General features: G+C 46.7%; 1 protein-coding gene across 3 annotated transcripts in view; it reads left to right on the top strand.

The window, feature by feature from the left end:
- The window catches only part of PRKG1 (protein kinase cGMP-dependent 1), a 497,789-nt gene that overhangs the window by 364,926 nt on the left and 118,031 nt on the right, over nt 1-14,832 (top strand). For all 3 annotated transcript variants that reach the window (XM_051617014.1, XM_051617013.1, XM_051617015.1), the window contains exon 6: nt 14,303-14,380. In XM_051617014.1, the coding sequence (XP_051472974.1) occupies nt 14,303-14,380 (78 nt within the window). The remainder of the gene's footprint in view (nt 1-14,302; nt 14,381-14,832) is intronic.

Raw genomic sequence — 14,832 nt, 5'->3', positions numbered from 1 at the left:
TGCTTTCTATCAAGTGGAAATACTGAAAATATTCAGACCTCAGTTGCCAGCGTGGCAGGAAAGCTAATGCTATCCTCATTATATTTTTTTTTAAAGAAGTAGAGTTTTGCAAGCAGTGAAGAAATTGGTGGGTTTTTTTTCTGGGAACTCTTTTCCAGAAGATGACTTGTAGTCAGATCTCTGAGCTGGCTTGGGGAGAAGGAAGAAAGCCCAGCTCTTCCATGGGTAAATGCTCATCACCCCTGGCATTATATACCAGAGAGGAGGTGAAGGGTGGGGTGAGCAGCTCCCCAAAGCCTCCAGCTGGATGCACTAAAGAGCACTTGGATCCCCTGGAGGCTCTGTCGGCAGCTTTGGCAGCAGATACCTGGGGGACAGAAATGAAGCAGCAGCTGCTGTGCCTCTGCTGGGGCTGCAGCAGGGAGAGGCAGCTCCAGTGCTGATCCTGGGCCTGCCCCCAGTTGGGTCCCAGTGCACAGCTGGGGGCTCAGGAGGTCTCCTGACCTCAGCATAGCTCGCTGTGTGTTTGGGTGTCCCTAGAAAGGGGGGAAATCCCAAAAGTCAGATGTATGTTGGGAAGGGCTGGAGCTCAGCTTTCTGCTCAGCCACGGGCTTCTCAGGGTCAGCCAAGTCTGTCTTTGGTTGTCCAGCTTGGAAAACAGGGAAGAGAGGATCTCTTGCTGGAGATCTGTGTCCTTCAGATGCCCTTCCTCCTTTCAGTGTTACACTTGTGCTGAAAAACAAGCCTCTCAGTGGCTGGGAATGAATGTAAAATGAAAATAACTGACTCTGTTGGTAACTCAGAAAGGAGAGGAGTGCAAAAAAATAGCTCCTTGCTGGGAAAACTTAGGATACCACTGGAGTGGAAAATGCTAGGGTCCTAAATCAGGGCAGTGGTGGAAGAGATGTGCACTCCTCCTGAGTGCTGTGCACCATAGGAGACTGGGAAATGTAAATACCGTGGCTGTTCCCAGCACTTGGTTTTAGGTAGTTCTTGTACCAGGGTGAACGTTTTCCTTGGCTGTGTAGGAGTGGGGTTTAGGAACTGAGATCAGGGGCAATCCCATCTCTGTTGCAGTAGGGATCAATCCTGTGCTTTTCCAAAAGTTGCAACCCAAATTGTCATCTGCCAAATTCCTCCCAGATGAAGCCATAGAAGCTAGAATTCTCTCCGTGCTTTGGATTTCCAAAAAGCCCTAGTGAAGTCATCTCTGGATGGATGTGTCCTTGCCTGGTAAGGAAATAGCTGCCCCTTAGCAGAGTTGCCTCCTGTGCCAAAAATCTGACCTAGATTGCATTTCCCAGCCTCAATCTGGTTTTCTTTTCAGGACTGATATTAAGATAGACCAGAAAAAGCTGCTTGGAAGAGCACAAGAGATGCAGTCAGTCTAATATTTAGATGTCTAATCATAGCTTGAGAGATGCAGTTGCAGGGTTAATTCTTTACAGGCTTTATATTTTACTAATCTTCACCTTTACCATGTTCTAAATTCATAATGGAATTTTATTCTTACAGCTTTGTGTTTTGTTACCAGTTGTGCAGGAGCCTGGAATAAGCTGCAGGGAGTGCAAACATCCAGTAACCTTGTCTTTGTAACAGCTTCCTAGCAAAGCTCCTGCTTGGCTGCACACTCAAGAGTTCACTTGCTTCTCTAAGAAACAGATTTCAGGCAAACATTTTTATTTTGGTTACTCCAGTGCAATTCATTTGTAAAATTCCTTGTGATCTAGAGCACTTGTTGGCAGACTGGAAGTGCAGTCTGAGTTTGTGTGCATGATATATGGCTGATAAAACCTGGCTGCTTTTTTGTGTGGTTAAGGAGAGAAATTGAGGGAAAAGGGAGAATATTTGCTAGTAAGATATGAGATCTGTGAAGGTATAAAAGGGAGGGGGTGTAAGCTGTGATAGTGTTTAATTTATCTGGTGCTGCAAAGCTCACGTGGTGAGTCACAACTGTTTGTCCCCTCCACAAACCTCTAAAGATGTTGCCAAACTGAAAGCAGCTGGTGAAGCCAAGGGTTTGAATTGGGCAAATCTGGGGAGAAAAAACACCATGCACCAGTCTAGATGAGGGGTTGACCTGCTGGAAAGCAGTCCTGTAGAGAAGGGCCTTGGGGTCCTGGTGGACAACAAGTTCTCCATGGACAGCAATGTGCCCTTGTGGCCAAGAGGGCCAATAGTATCTTGGGGTGTGTTAAGAGGAACGTGGCCAGCAGGTCAAGGGAGGTTCTCCTCCCCCTTCTCTCTGCCCTAGTGAGGCCACATCTGGAGTGTTGTGTCCAGTTCTGGGCTCCTCAGTTCCAGAGGGAGAGAGTTATACTGGGGAGAGTCCAATGATGAGGATGATGAAGGGACTGAAACATCTGTCATATGAGGAAAGGCTGAGAGACCTGGGGCTTTTTAGTCTGGAGAAGACTCAGAGGGGACCTGATGGATGTCTATCACTACCTGCAGGGTGGGTGTCAGGAATGGGCCAGTCTCTGTTCAGTGGTGCTGGTGACAGGACGAGGGGAAACGGCACCAAGTGACAACACAGGAAGTTCCACCTCAACATGAGGAGAAACTTCTTTGCTGTGAGGGTGACAGAGCCCTGGGACAGGCTGCCCAGAGAGGCTGTGGAGGCTCCTTCTCTGGAGACTTTCCAGACCCATCTGGACACATTCCTGTGTGACCTGCCCTGGGTGTTCCTGCTGCAGCAGGGGGTTGGACTGGATGATCTTCAGAGGTCCCTTCCAACCCCTGACATTCTGTGATTCTATGAAATTCACCATTCCATGTGCAAACTGGCTAAATCAAAAGCTCTTCACTGTTTTGCAGTCAGTAAAGTTGGCTTTTAGTGACAATTCAAAGGACATTTGCATAAGGTGGAAAGTTAGAGTCTCCTCTTTGATTCAGACCACAAAAAAAGACTGTTTCATTGCAGTTTACTTTTGAAGGGTGGCTGAATATATTCAATTAATGTGCTTTTTTTAGCCCTCATGGTAGATTAGAGAATTAATTTGGATTCTCACGTCAGTGCAAATAACTTGTCTGAGTAAGCACCCAAAATTTGGACTGAATGAAGGAAAAAAAAAGTATGAAACAAATAAGTTGATTTCCATTGTTTATCCCCAGTTTCATTTTTTGCAAGGAATTGATTGCCTTTTTAATAGTTGTGGAACTGATCTTTGGATTTATGGAGGGAAATTAGTGCTCCACACACATTCTCCTATTGTGAAGAGAACCACAAATCAGAGCTATTCAGGGAAGAAGGGCAGAAAAGCAGCTACTTTTCTTGCATTTCAATGAAATTTTAATTAAACCCCCATGTGTTTTAGTTGCATGAGACTGGAGATGCTTGATGGTGCAGTGACCGAGTGTGAGACTGTTTCTGGTTCTGTTTCCTCAAAACAAAGCTGTCCTAGTTGAGATGTGGGTCATGTTGCTGAGGGAGACCTTTCCATCTCTGTGTTTTAAACCCAAAGCACCTTTTTCTTTGCAAGCAGCCTGAAGTGAAGCAATCCAGGTGACCACAACATGTTCAGTGTTCAAAGGAGCTGGCAGTGACACGGGATGGGGCTTGTTCAGGGAGACCTTTCAATCCTACACAAGCCTCTACTCAAAATGAAACGTGTGTGACTGGTCATGGCCCTGCAGGCTTTTTCCTCGTGTTAATATTTACAATTTCCAGTTGACAGCTTGATTATTTGGGGTTTTTTTGCCCCCCAGAGCCAGCACTGACCCCGTGCAACTTGCTGTATCATTATTTTTTTCCACTTAATGTTGCTGTTGGCTGGTTTGTCATCAGGGTAACTGATTAATTCCACTGTACCCTTCTTGCAATGACTTACTGCTCAGTTAATTCCCTACATTTCACGTTGATTACCTGTGACTCAGTTATGATTTTAGCAAGCAAGCAAAGCGTTGGGTCTTCAATTCCTTGGTGACTTGATCCATGGCCTAACACCACTATCAGCTTCAGCCCAGCTAATTTGCCATCTCTCCTTATCACCATCTGCTCTCACGGGAGTGAATCCTGTTGTTTTCCATATGGGTTCCTCTCTCATCTTCCCCAGAAACCCTGTTGGCTGAAGCTGCTCTCCTGTTTCTCCTTAGCCTGTCCCAGTTTGCTGCTTTCACCCACCAGCACCACCTCTGTGCTCTCCTCACCCTTCAGCCACCTCTCCTTGAGTTCTTCCTCTTAATCTTTGAGGCTCATCCTGGCTTTTTACCCTCTTCATCCCCATCTGTGTCCCTTTAAACTTTCCAGCCTTTTCAGCATTTTCTCCTTCCTCCCCTTCTCTTCCTTCTGAAATTCCTTTCTTCTCAGCAGCTTGTCCTGCCCATTAATCTACATTTACTCCTCTCTTCCTGCCTTTGCATGCAAGGAAATGAAGCTCTCCCCCCCTGACAGCACTTCTGCAGTTGATCTCTTCTGGTGGCCTCTGGTGGGACCAAATAAGTGTGTGGTGGCAGGATTGAACTTCCTTCTCTGATCCTCTCATCTTTCCTCTCATCCATCCTCATCCTCTGAGCATTTTTACACATGGAATTTCTTCAAGAGCATCAGGATTCTCCGTCCTTCTCTTTGTCCAGCCACCTGCTTCGTCCCCTCTTTCACCTCTTATATTCTCATGTCAATCTTTGCTACGGAGCAGGTAGGTAACCTGCTTTCAGTGGCTACACCTCCAAAAATTAGCACTTCTGAGCTTCTGCTATAGAGTCATAGAATGTTTTTGCTTGGAAAAAAGCCTTTTGGATCATCAAGTCCAACTGTTAGTCCAGCCCTGCCAAGGCCACCACTGAACCATGGCCCTCAGCACCACATCTACACAGCTTTTCAGTCCCTACAGGGATGGGGACTCCACTTGCCCATATCCTGTTCCAGGGCCTGACAACCTTTTCTGTGAAGAAATTGTTCCTGATACTCAATCTGAACCTCCCCTGGCACAACTTGAGGCCATTTCCTCTTGTTGTATCAATTGTTTTCTGAGAAAAAAGACCAACCCCCTTAGCTCCAGCATCCTTTGTGGCAGTTGCAGAGAATGAGAAGGTCTCCCCTCAGCCTCCTTTTCTTCAGGCTGAACATCCCCAGTTCCCTCAGCTGCTCCTCATAAGGCTTGTACCATATTCCTGGAAGTCTCCTGTATGCAAGGATGTTGGGCTGCAGACAACAGCTTGAGCATCTGTTGAACCTCTTGCTCTACATGCTCCCACTCAAGGAGGTTGTCATTGACCTGAGGGGGCAGCAGGGGCAATGTCAGGCTCTGGGGTCAGGATGACAGTGGCCCTTGCACCAGCTGGTGACAGTGTTTTGTGGCTCAGATCTGTTTTCCAGGCAGAAACAGGGAAACAGATGTTTTCCTCAGCACCATGGAGAAGAAGGGGCTGAGGGGTGGTGGCCTCCCAGGCTGTTTGTAGTGTTGGAAGCCTGGTGGCTCTCCAGAAACAGTTGTGAGATTGCATCACAGTAACAGTGGAGATGGAACCAGAGTGATGGGGTGGGCTTGAATGCTTTAGGTTTACTTGGAGAGCAAGTTAAGGCAGGATATTTTTTTAGCAAGAATGCATTAAACTCAATTATTTTAATTGTTTAGGTTCTCTCTCCTCTTTCTCTCTTCCATGTGCATTTAGGAATCCAAATGGCCTCTCAGGTCTTAATTACAAACTTTAAGGGACTCATCCAGCCCAAATCATTCTGGCTTACTTTCTGTAGATGTCTCATCACCTCCTTGATATTCCTCAGCATCCTTTAGTCTTAGAGGTGACTGTGTGAAAGTCTTTAAGGTCAAAATCTTCACTTTCTCAGGACAGCTGCTGCTATTGACCCTTGGGCTTTCAAGAGTCCCTGAACACGCTCAGGTTTGCTCGAAACTGTTCGTTTTCAGAGTGGACTGGGAAAGAATCTTGAAGGTGACAATAGGACTCGTTTCCTGCCCAAGAGATTTTTATTTATGAAGGTCAGAAGGTTCCAGTAAAGGAGGAGATGAGCAAATGTGATGATTATACAGGGAGACAGAGGAGCCTCCTTTCATCACACAAGGCTTTGCTGACTTCCAAGGACTACAAAAGAGGGAAGCAGCCCTGGTAGAAGCTCGTTCATTTGAGAAAGGCATGAGGAGCCCAGAAGGAGCATTTCCTCCTGGGACAGTGCTTCCCACTGCCTTGGGTGCTGAGGAGGGTGCTCAGGAGTGGGAAATGGCCAAAATTCTTCCATCTCATGCATGTGTCTTCCCTTCTGAATGCAGGAACCTGGGACAACATTTGCCAGTTATGGTCCCTTACGCTTTGTGTTGCCTTTTATGTATCCCTGAAGGTGGCACTTCATGACCACTGGGTTGAAATCCAGTGGGATTGGGAAGAAGATGATAAACTGGGAGCCAAAAAGCCAACGTTGTGTTTCTCATTCCTAGAACGACGTATCTTCCCCGGGTTTTCATTTCCCACTTGCCTGAGTCCAGCTGCTGTCTGGAGAGGTGCTGAGACATCTTGGGTGCCCAAACTCAGCCCCACCTGCAGTGCTTTGATTCATGGCATAAATGAAGAGAACCAGGATATGGTCATTTTACCCTTCAGCTATTTCCAGGAGCATTTTTGGATAATTCATGGGAGCAAAAATCATAGAGCAGGGAGCCAGAGGTTTGTCATTCCAAAGGAATCCAACACAGAAGATGAATATTAACCTGCCTGGTTCTGCAGTGATGTTCAGCAGATAAACATTTCCTTTTTCATTCTCCTTTTTTGGTGTTGCTGGGGTCGTTTCAGACTTGAAAAAAGGTTTCAGGCAGAAAGTCTGAAACAGAATCAGAAGTATTTTGAAAGCTGCCCTTGTTTGGAATCCTGCTGATTTCTGTGAACATTCTTTTAAACCACCAGCAAAGCAGCATATTTCGATCATTTTGGTCTGGGGTGTTTTTAACCAGGGGGAGATGGGTTATATGTTGAGCACTGTCATCAAACCCATGTCCCCCCCATTGGTTTCTGTGGTGCAAAGCTGGTGAAACTCCTCGATTTAAAGCCACCTTGGTGTTTCTGCTCCCTGGCTGTGACCTTGGGCAGGGTGTTGGCCTCTCAGCACCACAGCTGCCGTGGGTGACGTCGCGCTCCAGACACACGCTCCGTTTTCTACCTTCTTCCAGATGTTCTCAGTATAAACACAGGAGTCAAAGACATCCAGCTGGAGGGGAAAAGAGGTTTTCTGAAGTTTCATCATTGGGTTGGTCTGCAGGATCCAGGTTTCTCCACAAAGTCTTGGTCAGCGCTTGGTTGGGCTTTAAAAACTTGTTGGGTTTTGATGGTGGTTGGGAACAGAAGCTGCAGTTGATGTTAGTGACTGACAAAGTGAGGTTGGTGGACCAAAACATCTGAAGATGCAAGTCTTATGACTTCTCTGGTGGGTGAGGTGTTCCCTAGCATGCTGTGGAGGAGGACTTTGTCACAATGTGGTGGCAGACAGGGAGGCTGAAAGCAGAAAGCATCTGAAGCTCTTGTGGGTGGTGCAGATGATGGTGGCACAGGGGTGGGTCCTGCACAGTGCCCAGATGTGTGTGCCCCTGGCCACCCTTTGAGGTGTGTCCATCTGAGCTGCTCTGCTTTGGCTGTCCCCAGCAAACCAAGTTTTGGCTCTTTGGGTGTAGTGTTGGGAAGTAAGGAAGCTGGTTTATTTCCCCCATTACTGGAATACTGGAAGTTGATGAGCTGTGGGTGGTTTCCATGCAGGATGGAGGGGTGTGATGGAAACACCCTGGGAAGGATGAGGCTGTTCATTAGTTGCACAAATAACTTTCCTCAGAGGCTTTTCTCAGACAAGCCCATTCACTTGGGTCCTGTATCAGGATTTGTTTGAAGACTTGCAGTTTTGGTCTCAGGGAGCACAGGGACACCAGAAAAGCAATTGGTGTCAAAATCTGGTGCTGTTTGTTGTTCCAGCAGCTAATGCTTCCTTGTCTCTAGTTTTGTCAGTATTCACAGAATCACAGAATTGCTGGAGTTGGAAGAGACCTCTAGAGAACATCTAGTCCAGCTCTCCCACTGAAGTAGGATGATCTGGAGGACTTTACACAGGGCTGTATCCAGGCAGGTCTCCAGTCATCCAGGCTCCACACCCTCCCTGGGCAGCCTGTTCCAGTGCTCCATCACCCTCACTATATAGAAGTTTTCCTCGTGTTTAAATGTAACTTCCCATGTTCCAACTTGCACCCATTGCCCCTCATTCAGTTCTCCAGCTGTGGCCTCACCAGGGCAGAGTAGAGGAGGAGAATGACCTCCCTGGACCTACTGGCCACACTCTTCTTTATGCAACCTAGGATTCCATGGGCCTTCCTGGCAGCAAGGGCACACTGCTGGCTCATGGATCATTTCCTCTCTATCAGGATTCCAAGATCCTTCTCCTCCAAACTGCCTTCCATTCAATACCAGGTTGGTCTCATAAGCCAGTTACTTCTCAAGAGAGATTTAACTACATGGGGTTTCCTCCACTCAAGGCTGGGCTCCACTGGCAAGACTTGGAACCTTTATTTTACAAGTATTTCAATGCTTCTAGGAGTTAAACCAGATACAGGATAGATGCTGAAATCAAGGCCATGAGTATGAATTGAAGAATTAAACCTTTCTTTCGAAGGAAATCTTCAGCTGTAATTTTTGATATGTTGCAGGTGCCAAAAAAAGGGGCACAAAAACCAAGAGACTTTTTTTAAAAAGCACTTAGTTATATTTCATCACTTGTTTTCTTAGGAAGAAAACTGATTGGAGCTCTGACCTGTCCTCTGATAACTGCATGAATGTTTGGCTCGCAAGCCTGGCTGGCACCCTGCATCCCTGCCTGGCTAAGGGGGGAACTCCTTACTGGTTTAGACTGGGAAAAATGCTTATTCTATGGGAAAACAGGGGTACTGGGGGACAGGGGAATATGCAAGGGGTGGTGAAGCAGCCCTTGCTCCATAGAGAAATATCTTAGGGGCCTGGTGTGACTTCATAGGAAACAACAGCCTAGTTAGTGTGACAGATGCTCTAAATTTTGTACCATTTATAATGAATTGAAGCTGAACCTTTATTCCCATCTGCTGAAGCCTATAAAATGCACAGCTGTGGCTGGCTGGTGTAGGAGTGTTCCCAGCAGGAGTTTCATGGCTTTGTCCTTGCCCAGTCTCTTGGACTTGGATGCCAAATGAGCACCTGGCTGCCTTAGCTCACATCCTTTTTTTTCCCCACCCCCTGCACACCCAGGGTCCAGGTAACTATTTGCTTTTCTGCCTGATTCTCTGTCCCTGGCAGGTTGTAGAGCTGAATTTCTGCAGCCTGCATTTCTCGTCAGGTTTTCTCTGTTCCACTGGATTTCAACTTTGCTGTTGGAGTGAAGAAGATGTAACAATAGTTACTAGTCTGGTCAATTCTTCCAGCTAGGAATGAACTGATGTCCTTTGCTTTGATTTTGTTGTGGCCTGAAGGAGCTGTGTCTGCTCAAAACCCTCTCTGATACTTAGGGTTGGGGGAAATCTGCCCGAGAGATTCCATTTTAGCTTTCATCACTGAACTTTGCCATTGCCTCTGGAAGTGCTGAGTTCTGTCCAGAGTCCCTTTCTCTTGGGAGAAAAGCCTAAAACCCAAAGGTTTCCAGTTCTAAGCCCAAATCTGGGGTTTTAGGCTAGTTTGATAATTTCTTTTAAATTCAGTTGTAAATGCAAAGGTGAGATAGCAACATTGCCTGTTTTAAAGGCATTCTGGAAATTCTTTCATTAGTGTAGACAGGGCATTGAAGCTAGAAATGAAGAAGATGACAATGAGTTGTTGTTCTCTCCATCAGAAGGATTCAGTTCCACACCTTGCTAGAGCTCAGCCACTGAACTGAATCTTGCAAATGCAAGTCCAGAAGAAGCTGTGGGGTCAGTCTAAAGTTAGTAAAGACACATTGAACCCCTGGCTTTGCTGCTTTCCTTTTTATGTCCAGTTCTGGAGCCCCCAACCCAGGAAGGACATGGAAATGAGTCCAGAGGAGGCCACGGAGATGATGGGAGGGCTGGAGCAGCTCTGCTCTGGAGACAGGCTGGGAGAGCTGGGGTGTTCAGCCTGGAGAAGAGAAGGCTCCAGGGAGACGTTAGAGCAGCTTCCAGTGCCTGAAGGGGCTCCAGGAAAGCTGGGGAGGGGCTTGGGACAAGGGCAGGGAGGGGTGGGATGAGGGGGATGGATTGAAACTGAAAGAGGGAAAATTGAGATGAGATCTTGGGAAGAAATTCTTTGCTGTGAGGGTGGTGAGACCCTGGCCCAGGCTGCCCAGAGAAGCTGTGGCTGCCCCATCCCTGGCAGTGTTGAAGGGCAGGTTGGATGGGGCTTGGAGCAACCTGGGCTGCTGGGAGGTGTCCCTGCCCGTGCAGGGCATGTCCATGCCCATGGATCCCAGATCATCCAACCAGAACCAGTCTGGGATTCCATGATCTTCATTCAAATGATTCCTTTGCATGTACCACCTCATCATTACAACCTTAAACGAATTGTTGGTTTTCTTCCTGTTGTTCTTGGACTGGTTTTCCGTAGATGAAGTGGAGCTTGTGCTGTTAAAATACAAATAAGCTGTACCATGAGTATGGGCAGCTTTTGCTGAAGTTCTGATGACTTTGTTTGATGGTTCCATGTGTAACTTGGGAACGTTTTGCTGCCTTCTCCCTGCCTGGAAAAAAGCAAGAAGCTTCTAGTTATTCTTATTTGCATGTGTTGCCAGTGAGCACTGTGGGGCTGTGCCTGCTTCACACGGTGCTTTCAGTCCAAAGGGGCAGAAGTAATTGGGTTAGAAGGGCAAAGCACAGGGATGGGTTCATTTGTGGTAGGAAAGGAGGATTTCAGAGGAGGAGTGTGGTTAGAGTGTGGGGAAGGACCATCATCAGAGAAGATAGTGCTAGGACAAGAGATAATGGTATTAAACTGAGAGGGGAGATTTAGGTCAGGTATTAGGAAGAAATTCTTCACTCTAAGGGTGGTGAGGAACTGGAATGGGTTGCCCAGGGAGGTTTTTAAGGCCAGGTTGGACAAGGTTTTGTGCAGCCTGGTCTAGTGGTGGGTTCCCTGCTCATGGCAGGGGGGTTGGAGCTTGGTGGTCTTTAAGGTCCCTTCCAACCTTAATGATTCTAGGCTTATAAGGACAGGTGGATTCAAGCAAGAATTGCTGTAAGGCTGGGTGGAATGAACTGGGAAAGAAATGGGCTGAAATACTTGAAGATATGGACTGCAGGGAGGGCACGGAGAGAGGTGCTGGTGAGGGGGAGCTCAAGTGAAATGAAAGCTCTGTGTGTTTGGGCACCCAAGAGAGGACTAGAGGAATTTGTTTTGAGTGTTGGAAGAAGGGCCTGCAGTGTTTTGAATGAGATTAGAGCCTTGGGGAAAAAGATACAGTAGGCAAGAGAAGCTGAAGTGAAAGGTAGCTTCAGATCCTTCAGAGTTTCAATTAGTTCTCCTTCCATTCCTTGTGTGGGAGCCTGAGTGGGAATGGTAGGAAGGACTCATGGGTTGGAAGGTTGGGAGGATTCATGGCTTGGAGTGGTTGGGAGGACTCATGGGTGGGAATCAGATAGGACAGCAGCTGAGTCTCAGTGCTGAGTGGTTGGTGCAGTTGTAACTGGTGAATTAAGACCAAGAAATGTCCCTTTAGGAAGAAGATTTAGTTGTGTGGAATGTGTCATGTGGCCAGAAGTTGGGACCCAGCTACAAGGCAGTAGCTGTTTCAGATGTTTAATGAACATAGGTTGTCTGTAACAAATCTGGAAACCTTTTCTGTGGCATTTTCAGTTATTACATTTTTGGGTGCCTACAAGATTCCACTTGGGATGGCATGATCCCAGCACCGTAGAAGATCAGGCCCATTGAAGGGCTCTCAATCTGGATGCTCAAAAATGTGCATCCTCACCATCTGCTATCCGGAAACACCCCCAAGGAGAAGTAAAACTCTGTGTGTTCGTGGTCAGGGTCTCCTCCAGGATTTTTTCCCCTTTTCCCACTTTGACACATGGAAATAGGAAAACCTCTGGATTTGGGATCTGTCAGAGCCCGTTCATCATCAGGGCAGCCCACAAGTCTTCCTGACCCACCTTCCCTGGTCCCTTTTCTGAAGATTAACATGTTAATACTCGATGTATGTGATTCTGATAAGGAACATTTATTTTTGCAATGTATTAATCTCCTGAAGAATCTGAAGAGTCTTAATTCCTAACTTTGACTTTCTGGTTTTATTTACCCAGAATTGGTTTAGGATTCTACAAGCACCCACAGCCTATTATGGTTATATCGAAAAATAGATCTATTTTTAAAGAAACTAGATTAATTCTATATTGTAGTTCCCTTTCTTTTTTTCAAGGACTATCATTTTTTGTTAATATCCCCCAATGCCCAGTGCTCCCAAAGCAAGGAGTTGTTTTCCTCAGATGTAGGAGATAGGTTTCCTGGAGCCTTTACCTGTTTATTTTCATGCTGGAGTCTGTTATCAGTCTGCAGAGGACCCAGAAAGATTGAGTGGAAAGAGAAATAAATAAATGCAGGACAGTAAAATAACCTTGACAGAAAATAGCTCAAGCTTATTCAGATTCAAGGATTCTGATTAATTCCTCTGTCTTAGCTCAAATCCATCCTTGTTTATCCCTACTTTTGGGATTTAGAAATTTGGGGCTTTGTGCTTTAAGTGTAGCTTCAAACAGCACCTGAGCTGGAGCACGGGGAGCTTTTCTGGAGGTTTTGTCCCAAGTCAGTGCTGGGCCCCAGCAGACTTGTCACCTGCAGCTTTCTGTAGGGGCTTTATTAGATGGAAACCATCAGTCGTGGCCCTTTTCTTTTGTAAGGAAATACTTCCAAGGCAGGAGACCTCATTGCTCTCTACAGCTCCCTGAAAGGAGATTGTAGCCTGGTGGATGTTGGTCTCTTCTCCCGAGTGACAAGTGATAGAACAAGAGGAAACAGCCTCAAGTTGTGCCAGGGGAGATTCAGATTGGATATTAGGAATAATTTTTTCATGGAAAGGGTTGTCAGGCCCTGGCCCAGGCTGCCCAGGGCAGTGGTGGTGTCATCATCCCTGGAGCTGCTTGAAAACCTTGTAGATGTAGTGCTGAGGGACTGGGGTTACTGGTGGCCTTGGCAGTGCTGGGCAAAGGTTGGACTTGATCTCAAAGGTCTTTTCCAAGCAGAATGATTCGTGGTTCTGAGATGTGGGTGAAGACATTGGGTGGGAGGGTCTCCGTGTTTTCCTGCCTCTGCTTGCTCTTGGGCTTGGTGGTTGTTGAATGTGCAGGGGGTAGAGGGTCTCTGGAGAAGATGCCAGGGTTTGGGGGGCTTAGTAGGAATGTGGAGTCTTTATTTAGAACATAGCAGCTATTTTTTTTTTATGCTGTAAAAATACCTTTTGCATGTGGTGGGGCATCACCAGGGATGGAGCTGTCCTGTTAAGGTTAGGTGCAAGTGTTGATAACCTGTGACATGAATTTCACAGAATCACAGGCTGGTTTGAGTTGGAAAGACCCTTAAAGACCATCTAGTTCCAGCCCCCCTGCACGGGCAGGGACACCTCCCACCAGCCCAGGCTGCTCCAAGCCCCATCCAACCTGCCCTTCAACACTGCCAGGGATGGGGCAGCCACAGCTTCCCTGGGCAACCTGGGCCAGGCTCTCACCACCCTCACAGGGAAGAATTTCCTCCTCATGTCTCACCTAAATCTCCTTTCTTCCAGTTTCAATCCCTTCCCCCTCATCCCATCCCTCCCTGCCCTTGTCCCAAGCCCCTCCCCAGCTTTCCTGGAGCCCCTTCAGGCACTGGAAGGTGCTCTAAGGTCTCCCTGGAGCCTTCTCTTCTCCAGGCTGAACACCCCCAACTTTAGCACAGTCCACCAAACAAGGCAAAAAACCATTAAACTACTATAATAACAAAAGAGCAAAATCTATTTGTTCATTAAGCCCTTCCTAGCAAAGCTGGAAAGAGACCAAAACCAACCAAAAAAAATGGAAAAGAACTATTTTTACACCAGACACATTATTGCAGATTATTTCGTGCACTGTATTGGCCACTGAAAATTCCTTTGGTTTACTGAATATAAATGGATTGAGGCTGTGAAGATGATTTATCTGGGCAAAAGCTGGCAAGTAGCACAGGAAGAAGAAAAATGGGCAAGCCATAAACAGTTCCATTTTAATTATGATGTGCCTTGACACAGGACAATTTTTAAATCACTGCCACTGTCAGCCTGGGATAAAATTGGTCCAGGCTTATGTTTCCATAAGTGTTGTCTTGCCAAACTATCTGTTAAAAAAACAGTCTCTGATTCTGTTTGTTCATCTTAATTTTATGTTTTTACAGACACACTATGAAAGTGGAGAGTATATTATACGACAGGGTGCTCGAGGGGACACTTTCTTCATCATCAGCAAAGGAAAGGTGAGTTGTCACCCTTCAGAGACACATGGGATGGTGGTGGTGATGTGCTCTCCAGACTCAGAGCCAGGCAGGGCTTTGTCTCTCCCCTCCCCGAGGCTCGAATGTTGCAACACTTGACATTTAATTAAACTTCTTGGAGCTGGATCAGCTGGGAAGAGTGGCCAGAAGGGGGGGGGGGGGAAATAGATCTCCTGCTGTTTTACTCATGTCCTCACCGTGAACACATGGAGGTTTGAAAACAGTTGGTGGGTCTCTCAGTAAATGACTAAAAAGCTCATTTTTTTTTGAACAGAATACCCTACAGTACTCAGCATTTTCTTTGCAAAGTATCCCTCTTCCAGGGCTGATTTCCAGGCTTCATTCCCATGGCTCTTGCTTCTCAGCTTCTCCAAATGAAATATTAGGAAGCCAGAGGAGTCTGAGCTCTGTCCTTGGGAAAGAAGAAAAAGGCT

This window comes from Apus apus, chromosome 4 (assembly GCF_020740795.1).
Source record: "Apus apus isolate bApuApu2 chromosome 4, bApuApu2.pri.cur, whole genome shotgun sequence".
Lineage (NCBI taxonomy): Eukaryota > Metazoa > Chordata > Aves > Apodiformes > Apodidae > Apus > Apus apus.
The sequence above is the reverse complement of the archived record's forward strand: the minus strand, read 5'-3'. Positions and strand labels throughout refer to the sequence as shown.